The 26,708-nt window shown below is 41.8% G+C and overlaps 1 protein-coding gene and 1 long non-coding RNA gene across 2 annotated transcripts in view; one reads left to right on the top strand and one right to left on the bottom strand.

The window, feature by feature from the left end:
• LOC147601333 (uncharacterized) overlaps nucleotides 1-23,461 on the top strand; it is a 37,197-nt gene extending 13,736 nt beyond the window's left edge. The window contains exon 2 of the long non-coding RNA XR_015258293.1: nucleotides 22,516-23,461. This is a non-coding gene — a long non-coding RNA (uncharacterized LOC147601333). The remainder of the gene's footprint in view (nucleotides 1-22,515) is intronic.
• EPAS1 (endothelial PAS domain protein 1) overlaps nucleotides 22,849-26,708 on the bottom strand; it is an 82,697-nt gene continuing 78,837 nt past the window's right edge. Inside the window, exons 14-16 of the mRNA XM_086745858.1 lie at nucleotides 26,557-26,674; nucleotides 25,857-26,042; nucleotides 22,849-25,133 (exon numbers count right to left, since the gene is read on the bottom strand). Coding sequence (XP_086601984.1) covers nucleotides 24,982-25,133; nucleotides 25,857-26,042; nucleotides 26,557-26,674 — 456 coding nt within the window. The 3' untranslated portion in view covers nucleotides 22,849-24,981. The remainder of the gene's footprint in view (nucleotides 25,134-25,856; nucleotides 26,043-26,556; nucleotides 26,675-26,708) is intronic.

Raw genomic sequence — 26,708 nt, 5'->3', positions numbered from 1 at the left:
CAGAGAATTATTGATATAGTAGCCACTGCCTTTTTTTTTATTAAGGTCAGAATGGACTTGAGAAGATGGGATCCTGAAACAATAATTTGTTGCGCATAGTTTCTCTTGACGATTAGAGTACATTATGAAACATACCCGTCGTATAGAGTAGTGGCAACAATTCATGTGCAAGTAATAATAATTCAGAAAAAGAGGGTTTTTTAGGGGAAAATATATCACCAGTGGCCTGAGATAGGTGAGGCGGCTGCATCCCCAGTCCCAACCAGCAGCAAGGCTGACGATGTATTTCCAGGCATTAGTAAAGGCTGCATCCTGCTCCTCTAGCTGGTTGAGCAGGGCAGAGGTCCTCTAGTGAGAGGTGGGGGAAAATACATTTTTTTGTTTGTTTGTTTTTATAGCCAACTCCCCTGCGTTCTTGCCCCTAGAGACACCCCCAGCTCCCATGCCAGTTCGCCTCCTCACTGGCTAGTTCCGCTCAGTCTCTGCTTGCACTTGCGTGCTCCCTCGCACACCTGCACTCCCTCCATAAACACATAGAGGGAGACCATGTGTTTCTGACCCCGGTAGCTGCCCTCAGACCCTAGTACACACACACGCATAATGAATAGAGTCCCTCACCCAGTAAAAGAGTTAGAAATTAATTCAGGAAGAAGACAGGGCAGGGTGCAGCCAGACAAGTGTACCATAAGTTGACTGTTTACATGTGACCAACCTTCTATATCCTTCTACCTCTCTATTTTCCCAACACTTGTTCACCCCAAAATCGCCTAAATCCATCCCTCTTCCCACTTCTGGTGTCTTCCCTAAACATCCTGTAATACGTCTTGTGCAATCCCAAAATGCTCTTCCTCCCACATCCCGTAATGTGTCTTATACCCCTGGGCAGCAACCCCTTTCCATCCAAAAGGTGCTCTGGTATTGACCCATCTTGATGGGTTGCATGCCTGGACACCAGCACTGAAGCCCTGCTAAGACAGCCCCCGGAGGGGCCCAGGCAGGGTGTCCCTTCTTCTGAGTCCTTAATTTCGGTTCCCATTTGCCCGCATGCATTTGTGCTCCTCTGGAATTGTGGAGATCAGGCGGTGGTGTGCTGATGGCTCCTGTGATGGGCTTGGGAATAGTCAAGGCAGGGTATTATTTGGGCTTACTCTCCTGCAACTGTCTCTCTGTGCTCATTTGGGTGGCTGCAGATAAATTTTAGATAAACCTAAAACTCCTGAGGTTTTATTTTTAATTTTATAAATGGCTGAGGAAAATATAAGTAAGAAGGAAAACTCAAATCTGTAGCTGGCTAATTTGTGACCACCCAATATGTTTAGTGCCTAAGAAATGCATGCATCATCCTCGTCAAAACCATATGGTGAAACCTAAGGCAAAACAACATAGCTACTTTTCCGTAGTAGTGATTCATCTCTTGCTTGCTTTTTTTTTTTTTTTAAACCATTCTTCAAACAGTAAGTACAAAACCACAATTAGTACGCAGAGCAGATACAGCAACTTCAAAAACAGAAATCAAGCAATAAACCCCGAGGCAACATAAGTACATCTTGGTTGTCACTAGCATGTTATAGAGGCAGTAATGATATACGGAAGGGTATGGCTTCATGGGAAGATGAGATAGGAGGGATTTATGAAGGTTAACACAATTTCTGCACAAAAATTGAAGAGCTTTATCTGATGATAATGATGTTGGTAAAAAACTCCCAGATTTGTCCTTGTGGCGGGTTTGGTTGCTTATCCTGCTAGTTATTTTGTCTGTAGCAAAGTGAAAGCTAGTAAGTTCTGTCTTACACTCATGTATCATCTAGTGGCCAAATTCTTCTACAAGCTACCAACCTTCTTGTCAGCCTGGACAAATGTCAAACCTGAAAACAAGTCTGCTCTCTGCTCTCAGCTTTTATGGAGATGGCTTCTTTTGCAAATAAAAAAGCAAGTTGGCAGAAAGACACCAATCATGAGTCTTTCTCTTCCATGTGATGCTGAGCGGTGGTGGCGTGGTTAGCACAGAGCAGCCTTTTATGAAGAAGCCCTTGCTCCAATTTGAGCAGGCTGAGCACAGGTCTGCGGCTGGTCAGAGCTCGTGCAAGAGATCGGAGTGGACATACAAAGGGATTAGTTGAGTGCGAGCCAGAATCAGATAGTATCTCAGGTCTTGGCCATGCTAAAAAAAAAATAAAAATGTTTAGCCTTAACTATTCCAGAGAACAATCTTTTATGCAACCCACAAATACGGTTGAACTAGTACTGCCAGTGTTGTGGTATTTTATATTAGATTATCTTTCCCCATCAATCCCATATATGAAACCGTGAACGATGCTGTAGAAAAAGCAGTTTCCGTGTCACAGTAGCAATGGTCTCAAACAAACGCACTTTCTCACTGTCACAGTGACTGCCTGGTAACTGAGGAGGATCTTGCATGATGGCAGCTTGCACGTGTGTTTGCATCAGTACATACAAAGCCTTTAAATGAAACCCGCCCCAGACACAGTCATCCCTCTACACCTTCGGTGGGAATGGAGCTGGGTGTGCTGTGCGAGCAGGGAGCCTGCTAGCAGAAATCCTGTCTCTTCAAGGAGCTCTGAAAAAAGAATGAATGGAGATAAGGATGAGGTCAAAATGGGTTACTTGGAGTGGCATAAATTACGTTTACAAAATTTTGCCCTGAAGCATAACCTGGAGGAAGAAAACTGTATAAATAATAATGCTTTGAGGCACAAGGGAAAGGAGGAATAGGATAACCTGCTCTGCTGTTTCTTAAAAAAAAAAGTTAATATCTTGTATTTTTTTACCAAGATTATTTTGCAGGTGCAAGCACATAAGAGAGCAGTTAGAGCTAGTCTGTGAAGTGTCCTGTGCCAGAAGCCTTTCGTCCTCTCCCCAAATGGAATTAGTTATATTGTTCTGAGCAGTTGTAGATGAACACTACAATGTTTACCCTTGGAGAACTTGTTATCTATGATAATCTGGGTAAAGCAACAGCACTTCAAAGTAAAGATAAAACATAGATAAAGATATTTTTCCATCTATATTTATTATTCTGTATTTTGAACAGGTAGTTTCTAATTTTTTTTTCCCTTCTGATAAAACAATTTGTAGGTTTAATTGAGGTTTTTTTCTGAACTGAAAACTGATGCCTAGCACTTTTTTCTTTTCTTTTTTTTCCCACGAGAACCTCTCACTTTGTGGTTGCTTGAGGAAGTTGACTTAAGCAATTTAAAATGTAGTTGTGGCTTATTTAGAAAGAGACACTGGCCGTTAACACAAAAATATATGCCTAAATATGCTAACAGGTGCAAGATCTATCTAATCACATGATGGCTACAGGAAACCTATTAACCATAGTGTTTGGGTTAAAGACAGGTCACGCTGATAATGAAATACAGAAAGTCAAATTTTTTTTCTGTATTTCTTTCTTTCTTCCCCCCCCTTAATTTTTTCTTGCTACTGCTCGTGCTTACAGCTGGAAGTCAAAGTTTTCTATGTTCTAGAGTGAGTATGAAAGGTTGTGACATTGATAAAAATCAGTGACAGTCATAGCTGTAGTAGGAACAGAAATAGAGGTGTGAGGTTAAGCAGATGTCAGCATTCATTATGAACTTCTGTGCTCTTTCAGGTTTCAGGTCACAGCTTCGAAGTACTTTCTACATACTGCTAAAAGAAAACTCCTGAAAACATATTGTGAAAAATCTGAAGTTATTGTTGAAGTTACTGCTTAGATTGCCTTTGGCTTGAGAGGTCTCATGTAAGGAACCATTTGGGTTTGGTTTTTTTAGCGCTAGGATTTTTCTTCCTCGTTGTAAGGAGAGAGAACACACATTAAAAAACCCCAAAACTGTAGAGTAGATTTCAACTTTAATAAGGAGGGGCCCTCTTCTATACTCCCTATTCTATCGTGTCTGTAGTCTGGGCATGTAAGTGTGTGTATAGCCCATCTCAAACCTCTCTGGTAGCTGAGTAAAAAATCCGTTGGCTTTCTGCATCACAGATTTCTGTAGGCAGGGGAACCCTGGTGATTCATCCTTAGCTGTGTTCTAAAGCATTTCACACCCTTGATATTGATGTGCTTGCTGGTTGAATATTCGATTTTACTCTTACCTTCCCTGCCCCCTGCCCCCTAGTCATTACTTCTAGATGATATTAATTACCTTAAAATTGGTTGGTGCCATCTTACCACTGTATCTAATTTTGAATCATCAAAATATGTTTATGGAGCATGTAACCACATCTAGGACTGAGCATAGTGATGTTTCTGTTTGAAGTCTACTTCCTAAGGATGTTTAGGGAAAAATCCTAAACAGCCTTCTCCAGTGTCTGTCCTTTCCAGAGCAGGAAGCACATCTGCCTGTCTACAGCAAAGGTAGCACTTCTCAGAGCCTAGGTCCACTGTGCCTGTGTAGCAGGGCCAGTCTTTTGGCAGCAAACAAGATATAGGTGATTCTGTCCTGCAAATGGAAAAGGGTAAGTGAATCATCTTGTTAGAAGGCTTCTTAGTGTGCTCATTTTCCCTTGTTCCCAGCAAGGCAAGGTGACATGAAGAACAAGATTTTTATTTTCCAAGATGCCTTCTGACATGATGAGGTGACTTCATCCCTGTCTGGCCTCTGCCTGCCAACTGGCCTGCAGGTGTACCCTTGGGTCTCTGTACCTAAAACTGCACCTGCTGTTCAAACGTCTCACTTAATTAGTCAACTTGTGCTACTGTCCACACCTTTGAAACTGTATAGCAGATAGAAGTTTCTGGGTGTTTCCCTTAGGATTGTAACTGTCCTACTTCTTTCAGTATTATGGTGGAAAGTTGATGGTGAGGTAAAATTAGTTAGAAAATATGAAAGATAGACTTAAGTGCCAAAACTGTAGATTTTGATGCTTCTGTCTGATACTTCTTGCTTGCAAGGTGGGAGCACGTGAACAGCAGTTCTATAATGTTCCAGAGATATGCAACAAAGTTCTTGCAATCTTTCATTATAAACTTGGTGTAAAAACCCAAGAACTGTAATACTAGTAGACACCTACCTTCTGTTCCTTGTATAAGTGAGGAAACGGATAGCCTTCTCAAAACTTGGATCCATGGTATTTAGCTACCTGAGCCTGGTGCTCCAGTCTAAATGTCATGGTTGTCCCCACTGCTCACACCCTGATTCAAATGTGGAGCAAGGTGAGTGACCCTTCCAGGTCAATACTAGCATGAGGAGGGGGAAGATTGATGTAGTATTAAACTTTGTCCAAAGAGGCATACTGCTTTGTCTACTACAGAAATATGTATAGGATGGAGTTTGAATGTTGAGCACTTCTTTCGGAACTTTTTGGGGGTATATGGGTAGCAGAGCCCTTACTTACATTCTAGAGATACAAAGTTCATGTCAACAGCTCGAGGGAGGCTTTGAGGTTGGCCGTACCAGAAAGCACTAACCTGTGGCAATCGCACTGTGCCCATTTCAAGGCAGCTTTACCGAAAGACCTGTTGATGTAAAATATGGAAATTGAAGAGCATGCATATGTCAGTTGCAGAGGACTGAACTAGAGCCTTTAGTTTCTAAATATGTGCCCATCTTATGAGGATTCACAGGAAACCTGTGCAGAGCTGTTATTGCTGAGTTAGTATCTGTGCTGTGTTTTCCTGGAAGCACTCATGTAGCCTGCCGATGCCTTTGATCGTCAATTCCCATCTCTCCGGTACAGATCTCTATCAAATGCAATACCTTGTACAAACTTCTGGACTTTGCATGCAGGTTGCCAGAAAGCATAATATAAATTTAGGACTCAAGTGACTGAAAGAAAAGAGATTGTATTTTTCATGTGGGATTGTAGCACACCTCAGTGATGTAGCAGACCCCAGCACTCCTTTTCACTCGCCACATTCTCTTTTCCACTCTCTTCTCCCCTAGTATCACTCTATCTGTCATTCCTGCCCTTCTCGTCAAGTAACTGAGCACTGAACAGCATTTTCTGAAAATACAGCTTCTATACCTCTCCTTTCCTCGCCAGCTTGGCTCATCCCACCAGTGGTATTAGTCTTTGTTCTTGAGAAAAGGAAACCCTTGGAGGGTGGAGAAGGGACAGATGTAGCTGTGGTTCTCTCCTCTGCCATGTAAACAAAAGACATTTGAAGACCTGTATGCAGCTCTCTCTCTCTGCACTGACTGCAGCACCCTGGAGGTAGATCTGAGGCTAAAAACCAGCACACCCTTGGTGCTCTTGCCTGCCTGAACGCAGTGCAGGAGGTCTGAATCGCCCTGAGCTAAGGTCCCTGTCGCTCTCGCCAGCAGAGCCACTGTGCTAATATAGAAAAGTCAATATAAAAACAGTGAAGGGCTGATAGCTTATTTGGCTTCCTGGAAGAGGGATGATATTTTGTTACAAGGTGCACAATACAGCTTGATTAAGCAACATATGTGAGCCAAGAGGCCTGGGACAGGTGATGTTGTATGAGAGAGCCAGTGAGCCTGAATGTGCCCGTGTGCATAGGCATGAGTCAAGTTCACCTGGTTCACTGAATGTGAATCAGGATTGAGACATGACTACTAAAAGCAACAGATGTATCAAAAGATACTAAAGCCAAAGTACAAAAAGTATTTGAACATTGCTGTGGTTCTGTTGACGCAAGAAAATACCTTTGCGCTCTACTGAATCCATGCTATTCCACAATTAGAGGCAGAATTGAAAGCCATAGATTTACAAGATCAGTATCTGATGTCCTTGGTCCTACTGAGCTGCTATTTTGTTGGCATTGCCCAGTAAAATATTTGTCTTCTGGAAAAAAAAAAAAACCAAAACATTTCTTGCCTAAAATACCAAACTTCCATGGGATGGGCTATATGTTTGGAAATAATGAGAAAAATACTAAATAGGTAAAGAGACAAAGCGCTCTGAAATACCCAACTTGGAAAGAGGTTACAGGAATTGCTTGTGAACTGGAATCTGGGTGTGATTCTCACATCTGCAGTTCTTTTGTGCCTAAAGCAATAGCAGGTCACATAGATATCACCTATGTCCTGTAGATATGCGCAATAAAAACAGCCTGAGAAGTACTTTTCTTATTCCACCCTCACAGCTGTGTTTGGGAGAAGAGTTTAACAATATGCTCTTCAAGTTCGTGGCCTGTAAATGCTCACTGTGAATATCAAAGATGGAAGAACATTTGTACACTTGATAATGAGGAATATTACATGGAGTATTTTAGTCTCTAAATACTTTGTCGTATTCAGTAAAGACCAATGCTTGTTTTCACTTTACTTCCAGAGAAACTAAGGCAAAAGAGCCTGTGTAATTTCCTCTCTGAGCTACCTTACAGCTTCCTGCTGGTGTAAGGGATGAAGTTCGGTCTCACAAGCAGAAGTCTGCATTGCTATGTTTTCTATTTAAGTTTATATTTTAGCTATGAATTAAATATAATAAAAATTGCTTGAATGCTTCTCTGACCAGAACTGAGTAATTATTTGCTCAATTTTTGCTTCTGGTAAAGTAGATATGATTACTAATAAAGCCTAAACAGTGGTTTGGTGACACTTACACTTGCAAAAAGACATTGCATATGAAGACATTCTAGGATCAGTAAACAAAAGAAGAATAGTTGGACTAATTCAAGTGGTTTATAGTGTTGAAATACTTTGTAAGATATGAGAATCCTCAGTAGACATAGGAGTGAACCAGATCACTCTCAGGCACGCTCTCTCCCCATTCCTAGCAAACCATGGTTACAGTCTGTGAATTCAAGCCTGAGAAATCTTGAACAGAACCAAAAACACAGGAGATTAATACTTCAACCTTGCAAAACCCCCTAAATTTAAGAGAGGAAGTTAATGTTCATACTTGATAAGAACAAATATCGTTTTAAAGCTGGGCTAGTAGGTTTCAACTCTGCATTAGAGCTTATTTTGCACAGGATACATAGGGGAAAGTTGAGCTGGGAGGGTGGGAAGGAGGTAAAGGAATAGCTCAGGCAATGCTTTTACATCCTTTTGTCTTCCAATAACAAGGTTATGTGAGTGACTTGATGAATAAAACCAAAGACAGTTTATGGAGACAAGGTACCAGTGAAATCAATACAAGACAGGCATGCCTTGGGCCATGAACTGTGGTTGACGTTTGAGCCTGGGTGGTACGATCACTTCTGATAAAGAAGAGCTCATGTTCAGGAAAGAAGTTAAGAACTTGGATGGAAACTTGTTTACTGAGCAGGAAGCCATGTGAAAGAGGGGAATAATTTCCAGCTTGCTTATTTGCCAATAAATGTTAAACTGTGTAACACAAGGTTATTGCCTGTCCAGCAGTGTCTTACCAATATTGGAAGTTCACTTTCTCTTTTCCCTTCTCAGCTTCTTTTCTTGTCATAAAGTTGCTTTCAGCTGAAGAGGTGATCTAAACTGTATCAAATGTTACACTGGGAACAGTTCACACTCATGCTCCAGACAGAAGAAATCCTGATTCTAATTTCAGGAGCAATATCAGTCCTAGTATGCTATCAAAACCTCTGGGACTATTGAAGTCAACTCTGTGTGGAGCATGCAAAATTTGAGATATCAGGGAGGTCTAGTCTGGGTTTTGTCTAGTATGCAAAGGATGAGAGCATGAAACCAAATAGGCGAAATTAGATAGTCCAAAGATCTTTCATCTTTTTTCATTATGACTGTGTGTGTTTTGTCAGGCCTTCGTACATACCACCAAGATCAAAGACACGCCCTTCCTCAGGGCAGTTCAGTGGTGGCTCTGAGTAGCCCTGTGTAATAATCTACCTCTTGTCATTACCCATAGAGTGAACCAGGTGAAAGATTGCTATTCGAAGACTAAAGTTTGGGTTTTTTTTTTTCATTAACACTGCACCTAAAATGCATATAAAGTAATTTCTTGAGAAGACAGCTCTTATCACTTAGGTCTAGAAGGGAGGGATTTTTCTAGTCTCTTGTTTATCTCTGATAATTGCTGTCCATTATATGAGTAGAAAAGGAGCATACCAGAAGTTGTGAGTCTTGCCACATCTCGGGCAGTTGAGCATTTTAAGTGATAATTATGCTCCTGGGCAACAGGTTAAGCCAGATGTTCAGGAGCAGCTGCTATCGACCTGCTGGCAGAGATGTACATCAGTAGTAGAGAATGGAGAATCTTGAAATGATGGCAGCTCTGCAGAGAATAGAAAAATACCTCCTGGGCATCATTAGTCAGTGACTTCTGCTCATCAAAAAGGGCCATTAGGAGTGGCATCTGGATCTGTTTCAACTAGTCTAGTTCTGGATTGTGGGAATATGACCTAGAGCCTTTTCTTCCATCACAGGTACTCTAAATTCAGGCACTTGGGATTTCTTTACTAGCAAGTTTTGTGAGGAAAGGAAATACAAGGTTACAGTGGAAGGTCACAGGTACTTTACTGCTGGCATAGTGGAGGGGAAATGTATGATAACGTTTGGTCTAACATTTCTTGAACCCTCATGTACTTGTCTAATTCCTTTGACTCTGCTTCATAAACAGCCCAGAAGGCATCTCAGCGATTGTGGAAGCAGTTGCGATGATGATCACTTGCTGTCACAATGAGCATTTTATGAGTTTCCCATAGACAAGTAAACCATGCAGGGAAATGTTTTGAAGGAGCTTTAGTCCTCGGCTCTCTCTAATGGATTCGGAAGTGAGTTTTAAAAACTTGTCTTTATGGATAGGAAAATGTAATGAGTTTTGGGTTGGTTTTTTTTTGTTTGTTTTATATCATGCTTGAAAATGTTCTGAATGGGATGATTTTGCATCTGTAAGTATCCTCCAAAGGCCATATTGTTTTAATCATGCATTTGCACAGATAATTCAGTCTCCAGCCCAGAGTCCATTTGTGTTCCCTGAGAAGGGTAAACAATTCACTCTGTCCATGAAATGCATCTTTTCTGTGGAGTCTATAGGGAAACTGAGTAGCACAGAGAAGAAGAAAATATGTGTTTATGGTTTTTTACAAATGTAAAACTGAAAGTGGACAAGCTTTATGTACTGTGCAGTGTATCTGTAACTAAATTCAATATAATTTAACTTCTTGTATGTCTAAGATTTACGTAACCAAATTGTCAATATTTATATAGGCAAAACACTTCATACCTTCAGAAGCCCAGTGTTGACCATGACAGTGTGCCTTCATGACCAAGACCAATTTCTCACCATGGAAGTTTCAAATTCCAGGACCGAGAACCCCTGGTTTTAAGATGGTGTTTGCACTAAGTCTTTCACTCGGAGTACCTTTGAATGAGATGGCAGGTCTCAGCCTTTGGTATTCGTGCACGTTTGCACTTGAATAAGCTTACATAAACAGGCATTTGTGTGCTTCATTGCTTCACTTTTCTTAAGTAAATGCTTATGAGATAATATGCGTGCTTCTGGGAAGAGCCTATTAAAAACTTCTTATCAGGGCTGAACTGTTTCAGGGATCCCTGGAGAATGATAGGTCGTTTGCCTGTGGTCTGCTATCCTTCAAAAGAATATTGCTAATGGGCAAGATGTGTAGAAAAAATAAGGTCCTTTTACCTGCTGCTTACTGGAGAAGCATAAAGGAAGTTCAGCTTTTCGACTGAGTGTTGCACAGTTGTTTTAATGAAGAAACACATGGCGGGACACTTGTGCCGCTCGAGATGTTCTTTTCTGTTTACTCATCCCAGAGGGTTTAGTCTGTTATGGTTCTCTTGTTATGAGCATAAACATTGTCTGACCATCGGGGAGACCTTGTCTGTGATCAGCTCCACTGATGTTAACGTTTCCTTTAGGAATTAATAAGAACACCTCAAGAAAAAAAAAGTTTTTATATTGATGAAAGATTGCAGAGTAAAATACACACAAATTATTGCTGTGTGTTTCCCTGGAATAAGTAGAAAGGGTGGATGAGTAAGAACATGTAACAAAAAGCTCCAAGAATTAACGAGGTAATATTGTGATGTTCCCTTTTTACTGTTGTTGTTAAACTGTATTGTTCTGTTTCATAACATACTTGTGTTAAGCTCTACTCCCCCAAAACTAAGTAACTTTAGGATGTGTAAAGCCTTTTTCAGGTCCAAAATCTTGCCTCAAATATATGAGGAGGGGAACTTGTCCTTTTTTCCACCCCAATTATAACCATTAAAGTGTATAAACCTATATATTTCCTGCTGCCTAAGCATTCTGCCTTTAAACCCATCCTTCTAGAACTGAAGCAATTGAGGGGAGAGATGGTACTTTGGGAGTTTGTGTTTATTTTTCTTGTATTTCTAAGTGTGTGCGCTTTACGATACTCTGTAGCATTTCTCAACAATTTCCACAAATTGAAAAATTTGTGGAACAAACTTTAAAAATGTATTAAAGAACTGTAGCTCAAAATCCTAGGGTAGTACAATATCTCTTATTTCTAGCTTTCCTAAGGCTGTTAACAACTGGGCCCCTTACAATTCAGGGCAGTTATAAGGTCCCTGTCCTATGTTTATATCAGTGTAACAGGGTCCCACTCTTTCCTGTGTTTCTGTTGAATTCAGAAAGTCTCCATGCTGAGATCAGACCGCACTATCCAAGGATGTGGAAGAGAAGAGCAAATGAGATGGGAAGGGTTAAGCATGAAAAATAACCGTAACAATAATGTGACCTTTCCCACTGGTGGGCTGTAGACAGTCATTTGTTCTACAAATGGTTTTGCTTGTCCAAGCAATGTATGGTTGTTAGTTTTGAAATGGAATTGAGACACTGTTGCTTAGTTTTGTTTGTCTTTGCTCACTTTTTGCAGCTGAACTTCCTTCAGAAAGACATGTTGGTTCCTTCAGAGTATTTAAAAACTGCAAAAATAGCAGCTGGGCCAGGAGATGGTGAAGGAACATCTGCAAGACAAGAGCTCTAGATGAAATTCAGCATTTTTAACTTCACAGGGGCAGTTTTGTTAGCTTGCTATGAGGGAGGTCTGCTAACTGCCCTGGATCTCATTGTGTCCAGGGTGGTCAGTGCATCAGGGTGTAGTTTGTGTGGTTTAAATTAATACGTATTAACTGATGCTCATGAACTCACCTCTGCCACTATTTGTGTTTAGAATTTGGGGGCTTAACTATTAGTGATCGCTTAGCTACAGTGACACAAATGCTGAAGACAGAAAGTGTCACTCTCAAATAGGGAAAGCGCTACACCCTTGGGAATGCAGGGGAAAAGGGTCCTCATGAAGCTGTGGTGCTTTGTCTCTAGTTAGGAAGTGCTCCAATCAGCAGGGCCATTGATTATTTTGTGTGAAATGCTGGTTTTGTTGATGCAACTGAAGATGGGCTGGGCATGAAGAGGTGGCCAAAAATTGCCTAGAGGATTCATATGTAATCACAATGTAAAGCGTTGCTAAGCCAAAAAGAAGTGCACAGCAGTAGTGTGAAAGCATTACTGGTGAGTGGGAAGTGCTTGGAGGTAGAGGCTGTTTTAAATACCTCCTCTACATTGTCATCCCGTGGCTAAAATTCCTCTTTCTTGCCTCATATTATTTACATCTGTGGAAACTTCTGTAGAGCCACAAATGGCTTCAAGGTTCCATCCTCAGAGGCACTTTGGAAACCAGCAGGGAGAGAAAATCCCTGCACCAGAGAGCTTCAAATCTAAATGGACCAGTGAGGCAAGGAAGAAAGGGGTGCTACCCACATCCTCCTTCTGCACCTTTGGTTCCTCCCTGTGTGGCTGCAGAGCCTCCTTCCTTCCCGTGGTCACCAGTCGGGAACTTGCTATCACCTATGTTAACACTCTCACTTTCCAAATGTAGCCTCAAGACTAAGCACCCTCAGAAGGTCTGCAGACCTCTGGTGCTAAAATGCGGCAAAAGCTGCCGTTGAGGGCTGGCTGGCATGGTCTCCATTTCTTAGTCCTGCTGAAACTGATGCTCCTGCCTCTTGCCCCGGTGCCCTTTGATGCACCCAGCAGGCTCTTGTGGCCACGGAGGGTGAAGGCAAGTCCCTGTGGTTTCGTGGGGCATGGGCTTTCTAAGAAGAGGTGCAATGTTGCAGTAGGGGTGGTGTTGTTCATTTATCTGCTTTCTACGTGCTGTTTTTTGGCCTTGTCTGCCGTGCCGCCTCTCCCTTCCGTGCCAGCGCGTGCTGGTCCCCCCCGTCTGGAGGAGTGCCCAGCTGGGCCGTGCAGCTGGCATGGTGGGGGCAGGAGGCGAGGGCAGCCCCCCGTACCAGCTGCACCCTCACACAGGAAGGTCTCCGCAGGATGTTTCCACATCTGCCAGAGAGGCGACGTGTCTGCCGAGTTACCAGTCGCGTGTGGCTTGCTGCCCTTACAGCTGTGCAAATCCATCGTCCCCCGCCCTGTGCCCACCACAGGAGGATGAGCGTGCCCAGGCGATGCTCACGAGGTGGTGACTACCCTCTGCTCTGCCAAGCACGGGACTGCAGCCGGCAGCACAGAGGGGACATTCTTCAGGTTGGGGCACGTGCCTCTGGAGGGGTGAAACACAGATTGCGCTGAAAAAGTCAGGAGGTGGTAAAGGCTGTGCTCCCTCGCTTTGAAGAGCACCGTCATCCTTTTCCGTTGCTCCTCCTGTATCCCTGATGACTCTAAGTGATATTTCTGTCTTCCACCTTTAAACTTGCTTGAATGCGCGTTGCCACATCACTTGCTTTTCACTTGCGGGCTCTAGTTCGGGAGCTTCCCCTTGCAGTACTCCCAGCGACATGACTTACCTCTTTTCAGCAGGAGGTACTTTGTCTTAGGGGAGTATTTGTTAAACACGAGTAGTTTTGAATTAACATCTGACATAAGCGTTGCTGAAAGCAAATGGATCCCACCTATTGTGCAGCAGGTATAATGGGGCTTCTTAACCAGCACGGTTTGGGAATAACCCAATTCCTTAATTAGCTTTCTTTTCCTGTGCCAAACCCAAGCTGCTCAGGCAGTTTTATTCTTTTCGCATGTCTGGGAGGCAGTGCAGTGTTTAAAGACTTCAGTAAAGCTACATGTTGATTTTTAATAACACCTGTGTCTTGAGGCTGATTGTGGGGGATTGCTGTCTGTCATTAGTCAGTCATCTTGTGCAGGCTTACTAACCAGTTTTTGTTGTCAAAAATATCTCTGTTTTGGAAGAAATCTGACACCTTTTTGCTCTAGTCCTTTAACAGATTAGTTTGCTTTTCCTCAGCTCCTGTGCAAAGCGAATCTGCCACCCTGGAACCAAGCTCCCGTTTGAAATAACTAGCGTATACCTGTGAAGTACTCATGAAAGGATTCAGGCTTTTTGTTTGTTCTTTAATTAAACGTCAGAGGATTACTCGAGATAGCTGAAAGCTAAAATGCTTTTTCTGCACAAAATTCTTGAGATCCATCAGCTCTCGGTTATTTACCTGCCACGGTACTGCTGATGAGTGGCTCAGGTTTGTCTCCTCTGAAGGAGGAAAACAAAAGCACTTTCAAATGTCTGGTTTCTGTGGGTGGATGTAAGCCCTGGCTAATAGTCATGCACACGTGCTGTGGTGGTAGCAGCCATCAGACTGGTCCTGTGACCCACCATGTGCTCTGCCCGGATCCTTTCACATCTGTCTCTGCAGCCAGGCTCCACCTGATACAGAGGGTGCTGCTACGCAATGAATGTCTTTGGTCCAGGACTGGAAAAGAGCAGGAGGTGAACAGCCTTTTTCTGTCTTCTCATGGGTGGTGCTCCTCCTTTCTCCTAGGAAAGTGCTGAAGGTTAACCAGGCAGAGCCCACGTGGAGGGTGAAGGACTTAAAGCTTCTGCCGTAGCTTGGCAGGAGTCTATTTCTCATGTTTGGCTTATGGCTTTATGAGGAAATGGGTTGCCTGGATTTTATCTATAGGTGCATTATACTTTCAGTGGGAGCCATCATTTTCCCAGATTTAAACCATGGCACTGTGCTGCTTGTGCTATCATCAGGCTACAGGCTAAAAAAGATAACCTCGCCCCCTCCCTGTCTCCATGCCCTTTTACAGGTACCTCCAGCATCTTTCAGACAACTCTGAATCACGGTTGAACCTTTTATGTTCATACTGAGCAGGTCTTGTGACCCTGATAGTAATCTTTATGGTAAACGTGGAGTGCTCTGTAACCTCCTAACTCTGCGATGGACTTGTCACTTGTTCAGCAGATGGTCCGAGCAGCTACTTAGGCATCTAGAGGATCAGAAACAAGCCTTTCTCCTTTTACTGTTATACTGTGAGTACTACTTTGCTCTCCAAAGCAAGAGTGGGATGGAGATTTGTATGTGATATTAAATTAAAGAAAATTACTCAAGAATGAGCAAATTCAAGCCAAGATTCTTTTGAGATTACAATGTCAAGTTTATGGCAGTTGTGTGGGGATTGACAGCGTCACCTTTTGTAGAACCGTCCCATAATTGCATGTATTCCCTTGTAAGCCTCTTTGTGCACCTCTCTGTGCTCTTATTGACTGGTGACAAAGAGTCCTGAGGAGCACTGGCGGGTTTGTATTGCAGCCTGCCACAGCTCTGTAATGAATCCCTGAGTGGGAACATCCATCTCCGCTTCTAGCTTCTGCCTCCTGCCGTGGATTATCTATATACGTGTGACTCATGGTTTAGATGGGCTAACGAACCAGGGAGGTCCCAGTCCCTACCCAGGTCCTAGACACGTTGTACATAGGCGCGGGGGGAGTCGACCCCTCCATGCAGGAGCGTGGTCAGCACAGCACAAACTCCCTGCTGCCTGCAGACAGGCATTTGCTCACTGGACTGTCTTAAGCCACCGATTTGGAACATACGGAATGTATTTGTGACCCTACCCAAGCAGTTAATAAGATTTTATTTTCATTTGAGCGTGCTCGCAAAGTGGAAGGCACTGTAAGTCCCTCCCCTCAATGTACAGCCCAAGCTCCTGCAAATTACAGGGGGTGTTGTAATAAGATGGCTTTCTGCCTTTAAGGTTTCGCAGAAAAATTCTCTAATGCCAATTTTTTTTGCTATTACTTGCAAACAGGAATTGAATAAGCAAAGAAAGACCATTATAACTGTGGTTTCAGAGGGTGTTCAGCTTGAAACAAAGGGATTTCTTCACATTCAACCTCATTAGTCTGATTAGTGGGCTTGTAAAATGAAGCATGAAAATGAAACATGACATAGACACGAATTGATTGTACTAAAATCTACACAAACTGCTGCCTGGAAATGAAAGGATGACAACCACCTTCTCTGAGCTGTTTAAAAAGTTAAGTTTTCAAAGTAGCTCATTTTTTAAAGCCTGTAAATTACATCGCTGTAGCTGCTAAGGGGAGTCACTAAGAAGCTAAAATAATCCAAATTAGTCAGTCAGGTGATTATTTTTCTTTTTTTTTTTTTTAAATAGAGCAGAAAAATCTGAAGATGTAACAAATTATCAGTATAAAGAAATGTTGGGCAGGAACACGCTATGATTGAGTGGAAATGGATGACAGTCTACTTGTTTCCATTTTAAAAATGGAGAGAAGAGTCGGCATTATTTTTGAAACGGCCTCTTTGTATACTGCTTACTTCTGTCTTCAGACGCACTCTGGCCCATTTCCTTGGTTATTGTAAAAATACCTGTTTGGTTGTATCTTGAAGGAGAGTGCGTTTACTGCTTCGGCGTTACTTGCGTTACTGGCACTGCACGGTGCAGGTGCAACACAGTACCTGACATCCAGCGTTAGCTGTAGAACTACAACACACTGTCTTTAAAATTTGTTTTTGAATGCCCAGTTTTCTTAATAGACCTAAATCCCACAAGCCTGTATCTCTTTGAGTGTGGACTGATGTAGTTCTACATACGTCTCACACTGCCAAACTAGGCCTCTCCGACGGCAGTGTGTACTGCTCATGACTGCGCAGCCATCCGCGTCCTTTTTCTTCTCTAGCTCACTTTAAAAAAGTGAACAAATAATGTGAATGTACGTTTCAGTGCTGCTGCAATGCTACTTTCAAGGATGACTCACAGCGGTACAAACAAGATCCCAGAACTCCTTTTGCAATTGTGTGGTCTGTGTTTCCAATAAGAGCATCTGGAAAAGGATTTCTAAATGCAGTTGGATGCTGTGAAAAAGCGAGCTGGAGATGTTCACTCAGGAGAAGAGTTCGGCATCTTGGTAGTGAGGAAAGGAAGGGTACAGCTGTGGAGCGCAGAAAATTGCTGTGAAATTAGCTGTTGTGAGTGAGAGCTGCTGAGCATGAATGTGCTTGGGGGACCTTGCAATGCTGCTTTTGTGACTTTTTTTTTTTTCCTAAAGATACTTTCTTCTTGGTTTTGTATGGGGGGGGGGAGAACGTGTAAGAGGGGAGGTTGGAGAAGTCACTCTAAAAATGAAAGCACAATTTAAAGTGTTTGTTCATTATATTAAGATATATTTGACGGTTGCAAAAGCCACAGTTTTGCCTCCACTTTTCAGAGTGCTTGGGTGGCTTTCCACGGACTTTTCTTGCTGTGGATTTGAGGAAGGCAGAAAGGGGTATGAGATAACAGCAAAACCAGTATGTGGTCATTGAAGGTCTTGCCTATCACTAAACAGAATCATTTCCCCAGAAGAGAGGTTTTGAGATGGGAGGGGGAGTTTGAACAAAAAATAAAGTATTCAGTGTTGGTATTTCCTTTATCTTTGAGATTTCTGCGGTAATCAGACCAACCATAAAAGAAGTGATACTATGCACTCTGAAAACTGACTGAAGTTTAAACAAATTGAAGTTGTGAAACGCCAGTTGTGGTGAAAGGTGCAAATATGGTAAAAAATAAGAGCATCTCTGCAGTTGAGCAAGGCACAGAAAAGCTCATCTTGATGTTTGCTGTTAAAATAATAGAGAGTAACCAGCTTTCCCAGTAAGCTTCCATTGGTTTGCTGTTAACTCTGTTTTGGGGGCTGCAGTTAAGGGCAGCACTGTCTGTGTTAGCAGTGAGGCGATAGACACAATTAGTATTGCCTGCTCTTACAGGACAAAAGCCAATAGATGTTATGCAGCATATCTAAAAATGGACGGTGACGACATCCATTTTATGCTTCGTTTGATCCACTGTAATACTGTTGTGGTGCGGCTGTGTGAAGGCGGGGCTGAATTAAAATTATACGTATTTGTATTGATCAGAAGTCTCATCATATGAGGTGACTTGTGGTTTTCCACTTATAAGTTCATGCACCTTCTGCTACAAAATAATGATGGCGAGCTGTGGGCTACGGTTTGGGGTTTTGGCAATTGTGAAAAAGAGAGCAAGACTTTCAAGCTGCTGGTTTTTTTTACTAGAGACTCTAAAATAAAATTCAGTTGCATAAACATTTGTAACTGGCAAAATGCTTCTCTGTCAATGCATTTAGAAATAACTTTTTTCTGGAAAACTCTGCTGAAGTGGTGTTGTGATTGCTTTACTGTCACTCACTCCCATGGACACATGAATGTGTTTTAGTTTGCCTGCAGGAGCATTAACCTTTGTGTTTCCTGACTTAGGGGTTATAACTGGACAGAGAGATCCCCGTGGATCACTCTCCCCCAGGGCGCCCTGGAATTCTCCAAGTTCTGAATGGCCAGACTCTGGAGTGAGTGCCTGGGGCTGAAAACACCAGGGAATACAGCTGGACTCAGAAATCACACCCTAAGTGAGCTTGTTGGTGTCTGTCAAGCATGTAGCAGCATCTGAAAGTGCTCTACCTAGTGTGTGCACCTCTCTCTATCTCAGGCTTAATTTTTGTCCTGAACACAAAATTATTTGCATGGGGAGAAGGTTTGGGGAACCACAAATATGGATTCTCTTCCCACTAGTGTTAGCTCTATGGTGCTGGTAGGACTAAAAGAGCAAAAATGTACTGTTCCTCTTATGGCTGGGAAATTGTTCTAGCTTTACGGACAGGGTTCAGCCATTTGGGGAAGCTGCTCAACTCTACTCTCATCTCCAAAACTGCAGGAGAAACTCTATGTACTTCTGAAATTTGTTAGGATTTTGCTGGAAGTGCAGTGTCAAGGGGATGATGAAGGAGATACTGTTTGTGAGCCAGCAGAACCTTTTTCATCCATACCCCACCATCGCTTTCTTGAGTAGCAAATGGAAACAGCCATCTAATAGCTGAGGGAAATGTCTGAAATGAATTGGTGGTGGTGTTGCAGCTTTCAGAGGGTGTCCTATGCTCCTGTGACTTGGAACATTAAATCTGCTTTCGTGTTGGGGCAAGAACTGTGGTCTGTCATGCCCAGCAGCTAGAGCAGGAATGGGGTTTGGGCATTTTCAATGTGAGCTCCAATTGAGAACTGCAGAAGCTGAGAATTTTTGCAAAAAGGGCTGGGCAGCTGGTGACAGTCGTATCAAACAGACAGCCAAAGCAAGGACATGACCAGAGAGAACCTACACTCCACGTCCCTGAATCCATGCTAAAAAATGCTGCCTGCAGTGAGGGGCATGTAGAGATGGGGCAAGTTGGAGCAGGCTTGTCAGGAGAGGAAGGGGAGCTGGGGAGTGGAGGCAGTATGAGGCAGAAACCAGAATGATGAAATCACAGACCTAGGACTGGGAGCTAGGGGGAGAAATGGCATTGGGGTTAGAGGAAAGGCCAGGAGTCAAGACTAAGAAATTCAGGTTACTTGCTGCAGCCAAGAAGCATGTTCAGCTACTGAGAGGCTGGAGGACTTTCTATGTTTGATGGATGAACAAGCCATCAAGCTGCTGGTCCTGTGTTGCTGTAGTTTTTCTAGGACCTTTGGTCCTTCTGGAACTGTGTGTTGAAGGGTGACACCAATGTCCCTGAAGGAGGCTACACTTGAGGTAGGTTTCTTCTGCCACAGAAAGCTTTGCTGTCTGTTTGCGTTTGCCAGTGCTGTGGGGAGCCAGAGCTTCAGTCGCTAGAGCTGTTGGTAGAACCTGGGAGAGGTTCACTCTTGTTTTCTGGTGCTGGTGCCCTTGAGGATCTAGCTTGCCAGCTTTGTCTGTAATTCCAAGACCTAAATTCAGACTTTTCAAGCGGGGAGTTCGGGAGGGTTGTTTATATTTCTTTTTTTTGATGAAGCTACGGGAAATGAGATTTTTTGAGATGCAACCTAAGTCTAAGCAGTCCTTCCAGCCACTGTGGTTAAGATGCAGCAATTTTCATAGCAGGTAGCACACGAGGAGTGACACAGCAGCTGTTGCCTCCAGCGGCCTCTTACTGTCCGGTGTTGAAGGCAGAAGTTGCTGGTGCCAGCTGGCTTGCAGGTAGCTAGTCTTTGGAAGCCAGGTTTATGCATGTGACTCTGTTCTCTGATGAGACGTCTTAACCATGTGTCACCATGTTACTAATTGAGAGGCGTGATTAAGTTTCTCTTTGATTACAGGAATTTAGGACTTCTTCAAGGAAAGTGTTCCCTGTGAGACCTGTGGCACATCACAAACTGCAGGCTGGCTTTCAGGCAAAAGAAATGTTGGTGATGCTTCCTAACTGAGTAGCCAAGGTTTTTATCACTTTAAAAAAATTTTTTTTTTTTTAATTATTTTAAGCCGTATTTAATGTAAACACCCCAAAACTGGGTACATACCAATTACTACGGCCTTCTTATGGTGCTTTTGTAGCTTCAGTTACCAAGGAAAGCAACAACGAACAGAGCTTGAGGGAGTCAGAATCTGTGCCTGCCTTCCCTGCGAGCGAGGGTGAGCTCACAGGGCTGGTACGCAGCCCCAGATAATCAAAAGGCGACTGTTGAGCCGTGTGTTGGCTTGCGCTGAGGGACCGGAACTGGGACATGTGACCAATTTTGTTGTCCTAAAAAAAATAGTCAAGGATTTTCTTTTTTTCTTAGAAATTGTTTCTTCCTTCTTGGGAAGCCTCTAATAAGAGAGTTGGTTGGGGGAGTGAAGTGGGGGGAGAAAGAAAATAATGCTGTTTATTTAAATGTATGTGAATATTTCCATTTCTCCACTGTAGCTCTTAAAAGAAAAATTAAATTCTGACATGTCTGTGAATAGCTTCATAAGGCTTCTCAGGGAGAAGTAAGAGATGAAACCTTCACCATCTAGAACCGGAGCAGTTGTGTGTTAGGTTGTTTTCTTGTGCTCTGCCTATTGTGGCAAGCAAACGTGATGAATCACCGACTGTCCGCAGATCTCAGTGCTGCTTAGGAGCTGGTGTCTCAACTGAAAAGATAGTTGGACCTTGATCTGAGTTATCTGGGCTTTTTTTTTTTCTGTTTTATTAGTAAATGTAATATATATATACACACACACATACACCCCCCCCAGGATGTTGAGAATTTCCTATAGTATTTTTTTTTGTAACCGTTTGGTCGATAAACAGCGTGAATCTTACCTGCGTGAAATCTATGGTCCAGGAAAAACATTGGCTTGATTATTTTAACAAGATGATAGACTTGAAAATCAGCCGGAGACTGAGACCAGCCCCGGTCACGAGTGTTTGGCAGAACCGCTCCATTTTCAGGGGAACATAGTGAGTGCTGAACAACGTAATCGTGATCAGTTCTGTCTATGCTGTTGGAGATGCAAGATCTAATGCCAATAAACGGTGTTTTTAGGCAGTGAAAGATGATGTGCACTTAATTTTAAGCACTTCTGCTGGCCTTCTGGGCAAAAACCCCCAACCCAATGTTTAAAAAAAACTGTAGTAAACCCATATTCGGCAGCATGAAGCTCATCTATTGTGCAATCTAGGTATTATGTTTCTGGCCAGGATTTGGTTCTTTTGGGTACGTAAATTGCAATGTCAGAGCTTAGCTATCTGGGACATTCATATGCATAAGGGAGAAACCACTGAACTCACTAACATGAGAAGGGGAAAAAAAAAAGCTGAAGGCACTACTAGTTTGTTCCTTAAGCTAGTTGAATGTGGGAACGGTGAATGCTTGAAGCTCTTCAGAATGAGAGTGGGATACCCCAAAAAATAGTGCCTGGCTGCACTATTTTACAGTAGTTGTCAGTGATTAAACCTTTAAAAGACAAACATTGATCTGAACAGGTTAATCTCTACTAAAGAGGGGCTTTTTTTTTTACCCTCAGTTGGATAAGCATCTGACATGCCGAGTTAGCCTTTGCCCAAGTGCCCGGAAGATCAATGGGATGCTTTAAAAGGGAGGGTAAGGGGCACACCACCGTGCTGCTGGGTGCTGTGTGATTACTGTTAATGGCAGCAGATACAGAAGCAAGGAGTTACTTTCTGTGCCTGCTGAGCATCCCCTCTAGAAACGGAGGTGACGATAGCTCACTTAGGCAGATTATCCAGAAGATTCACTGTTGTTCCAGCAGATCAACAGTGTCTGGAAGGGCACTGCGTGTTTCAAAAGCAGTTATCAGAAGGGTCAAGCACCAACAGCTTCCGCACAGTCCAGTCTGAATTTAAGCGCGCGGTTGGAAATAAATTTCTTAATGTGTCTGTCCTCCTGCAGCGTGATCAGTGTTATTACATGGATAAAACCGGCAATTTCTATACAGAAAAGGATTGGCATGTTGAACAGCAGGACTGGGTGGACAAAGCAGAGGCGTGGATGGGGGAAAGCCCATTATTTGTGGGCTTGTCAGGGCTGCCAGACTATGATGGTTTATACTGAAGTGGGGAACTGTGGCAATTCAGCCTCTAAGATGTCATTTCGTCAACTTAATTATATTTCTTTTTTTTTTTTTTTCTTTAAGGGTAGCGTTACAAGAGGCACCCTCAGCTCCTCAGACAGAAATACACTTTTCAAATGGAAGCAGGAGTCTGAACCATAGGACATGTTTCGGAAGGGCGGTGTATAGGACATTAATTCTCCATTTGAGGGAAGCCAGGTAAACTCTACAAAAAGGTTGACACTACAGACATTTGGCAGGCTACTTCCCAGCTCTCAAACATTGGTAACTTCCATTTGTTCTTTCGTTCTTCAAAGATGAATGCAAACCTTTATTTTCTATAAATAATTTAATAAATACTTTTGTTTTACAATGATACAACAAATAACAAATTCATAGCAAACGAGTCACAAAGAATTTAAGATCAGTATACTTTAATAAGGTATCAGTGTCAAAATACATTTCCTTATCAAGTTAAAGTTCCCATACAGTTATAATATTGTCAATAAGAATTCAGCAATATAGATTATGAAATAATTATGATAAAAAGTATGATTAATATTAAGACATGGAATATTTTTTCAGAGTGTTTTAGTAAACTGTTAGGGTATAACATTTTTAATGCTGAAACTACACAAATAAGAAACAGAAGAGCAGTTTTCAAGTGTCTTTAATCCTTGAAGCCTTTAAGTCCTTGCCACTGCAAATTTGTCAAATATGGCTTGCCAATTTTCATCAGATTTTTCATGCTTACAATGTGTTTTTTCCACATGGTAGTAACTTCACTTTAGGAATAGATTTTTTTTCATCATAAACTCTTGAAAGATTGCCTACAATGGGGACTATCATTTTTTGTGCATTATGCACCAATAACAAGCAATCTTCAGATTTTCTAAGTATCTGTGGTTAAGATTCATTTAACACAGCAAATTTTGAAGGGCTCAATGAACCCAAGGCTCCCTCTCTGCAAGTGTCAGTGCATGATATAAAGCAATTTTATAAACCAGGCTTCAGCAGAATCAGAAGTCTCTTTGTTATAAGTTCTGGGCCAGATTTTTACCTTTTGTATATCACCACTGTTCCATTTTCTTCAATGAAGCTACGATAAATTTATACTAGTGGAGGAACCAAGATGATATATCCCAACATATATCTAGGTCTGTATGTATTTTAAAATCAGAACTACTCACCTGCCTTTTATTACTTTAGTATTTTTGCTGTTTAAATATGTGGTAATTTAAACTTTTAAATCTCTTTGCCTTTGAAAGCATTCAAAGCCTTATTTTTTAAAATAGATGCATGAAAACTAATGACAGTTGGAAAGGAGCTCTGAAAACATCTGGCTGCCTTTTAATGACATTTCAACTGCTGATTAAAGTAAGGCAAGAAAAAGTGATAGAGACCTGCCTGCCAACAATTCATCTCACTACAAAATCCTTAATTCTTTTTGTTTACTTATAACTAAGTTAGGCTAATATGCTGGGAAATACTCCTTTAACTTTTAGATTTAATGATTCAATATTGCAATTATATTGCTAGCTAGCAAATAAAATAAAAAAGGGTAATGTTAATCAGAGGTGTTAGTACTGCTGCTGGTCAGATTCCTGAAATATCAGCAACACCATAACAAATACTATTAGTTCTAGCAGAAACAGCTCTTAAAGTTGTTGTGTCCTAGATAGAGCGAAAGTACCAAGAGAAGATTAACAACTGACCCAGAGAGAAATGGAAAAAAAAAAAAAAATCTGTTTTGTGTAAAAAAAACCAAAGGAAACAACAAAGAACAAAACAAGAAACCTTAACACACATGAAAACACAGATCTAAATCCTCCACTGGGGTAAATCTGTAGGACTCCCTTGGCTGCAGAGCGAAGCCAGGTTAAGGCAGCTGAGAATGTGGCTGGCATCTGAGGAGAAAAGCTTACCATGTGCAACTTTCACAGATACCCATAAACATTGCAATTCACCATTCACATTTCTTTCAACAAAGTGTATAAAAATGAAGGGAAGGGAGGGAAGCAGAAGGCTGGGATTTTTCTTCAGTATATTTTTCCAAAAGTTACGAAAGTTACGATATGATAAATGCTGGGAAACAGAAAGACTCAAAGGATTTCAATTTGGCAGATCAACAAAAACCTGTGGTTGGAGATCAAATTTGTTTCATTCATCTTTGGCAATAAAAATAAATCTTTGCAGTACTGCAGCCAAAGTATCACATGATGAGGCATTTATACCGCAGCTTTTTATTAGCATGAAATCTGAAGAAAATTTCAGAGTATAAATTACAGGTAAAGAGATAAGGGGACGGTAATCAAACTCTCTAAACAACACTTTAATTGCAATAGAGAAAATACAGTAGATGTATTTCTTTAATATGAATAATAAAGTGAGTAACTTCAAAAGGCCACTATTTGGTAACGTGGACAGATTCAATATCTAAGTAAAATCCTGTAAAAGTGTATTGGTATTAGAAATTGTCTACTTGCAAAAATATATTTAAAAACTGAAGCTGTTTTGAACATTGTAGGCCACAGAATATTGCAGGATCGCTCAGGTTGCCTGGTCCAGTGCTCTGAGCAGTTCACTGCCCTGCAGAAGCGTAGAGCTGCCCAAAACAGGGACATTCACCTCACAGTCATATCTTGTTAACTCGGGCAACAAGTAGGGTTCAAAGGAGGGCCCCAGCAGACGACTGGTCATACCTGGAAGAGATTAGTGAAGTAAGTGATAGTGCTGAGACCAGAGAGACAGAGTGAAGACTTCTTTCCCCTCCTCCCTCTTCCAGTTACAATTTCATTTTGTGTTTATGTCAATATGCCTCAAACCACTACCAGCTACAGGCTTCAGAGCAAGCCTATGCATCGCTTTGCCTTAAACGGTTGCAAGCGTGTCACCTGGAGAGGTGCAGTTTTTCACCTCCACTCTCAATTTAGATTTTTCTGAGAAAAATTATATTGGTGCAGATGAGGAAAGCTGTAGTAAACAACACAGTTTCTAAATTGACACCCACTCCACTTATATATTAAAAGGGACATGTATACTTATTTTAACTTCTAGAAGGCACATGTTAAGACTCTAACCTCCAAACCTCCCATATCAATGCTGCAGTGAAGTTGTTTAGTACAATTTAATCAATTCCATCACAAGACAGAAGTGTGGATGAAGGATGACTGGACCTCCAAGGTAAAAATGCATCAAGTTTAATTGAAATGAAAGGCAAACATAATTTTTCCTCATATCTTAAAAATGTAAACATTAATGTTTCACACTGAACAACATAACTAATTTTTCATTCTGTGAAGCGACACATACTTGGTTCTTGATTTATTATCCTCCTCCATATTTTTTAAAGTGTTTTCTTTCATGGAATCAGTACTAGAACTAGACACCAACACTTTCCAATTTCTGCATTTGACAGCTCTTACCTGATGCTTTATGAGCTGGCTGGACAGGATAGTCCTGATAATGGGAACTGTAAAACGGAGGGGGATACACTCCTGCTTTCAAATTCTCACCAGGACTGCCACAGGTGGGTTGTTGCTGCTGTTGCTGCTGCTGCTGCAGTTGACTCATTGGTTGGCTCAGACCTCTCGAGTTACAGACAAATTCATCTGATTTACATAGTAGGAGAAAAAAAATAAATTAAGCCAGTGTAATAATTATAGTAGATAATACTAATTCAAAGCAAAGTGATCCTCGGCATGACAGCCACACAGCGTAGGCATACCTACACCTTGTCACAAAGGAAGTCCAGAAACAGCGGTAGCTCTAGAAGTAGTATTGCACCCAAGATACGTAAGGAAACACAACATTGTAGAGGGAAAGTATCAGTTCTAACCACACCTTGGATCAGCACGAGGTAAACCCATCTCCATTAAGCTGATCTCTGTTACCTCCAAAGCAAGGGTGTGAACATACATGAAATGATCTAGCTGGTAGTTTTAAATTGTTCAGCTCTCAGGGGTACAACTTGATCTTTAATTTTAGCTTAGTGTAATATTTACAGAGCTTATTTACACTTCCTTTTGAAAGAGTTTGTGTTTTGTTTTGTTTTTTTTCTATTCAGCCTGTCTTAAAATTGTGGTTCATTACTTAACATAGCAAAACTACTTTCTTTTGTCTTACCGGTAAGAACACTTGTGCTGAGAGACTTCTTTTCTGTAACCAAGGAACAATTTTCCCCTTTGAGAAATTTCATTCTCTTCCACATTAGGTGAGACGGGTTAATGACAGATGTATCTCCCTAGAATGTGAAGAAAAGCAAAACAAATAATTAC

Source organism: Chlamydotis macqueenii, chromosome 3 (genome assembly GCF_036417535.1).
Source record: "Chlamydotis macqueenii isolate bChlMac1 chromosome 3, bChlMac1.mat, whole genome shotgun sequence".
NCBI lineage: Eukaryota > Metazoa > Chordata > Aves > Otidiformes > Otididae > Chlamydotis > Chlamydotis macqueenii.
This window is presented reverse-complemented; position numbering and strand designations above follow the sequence as displayed.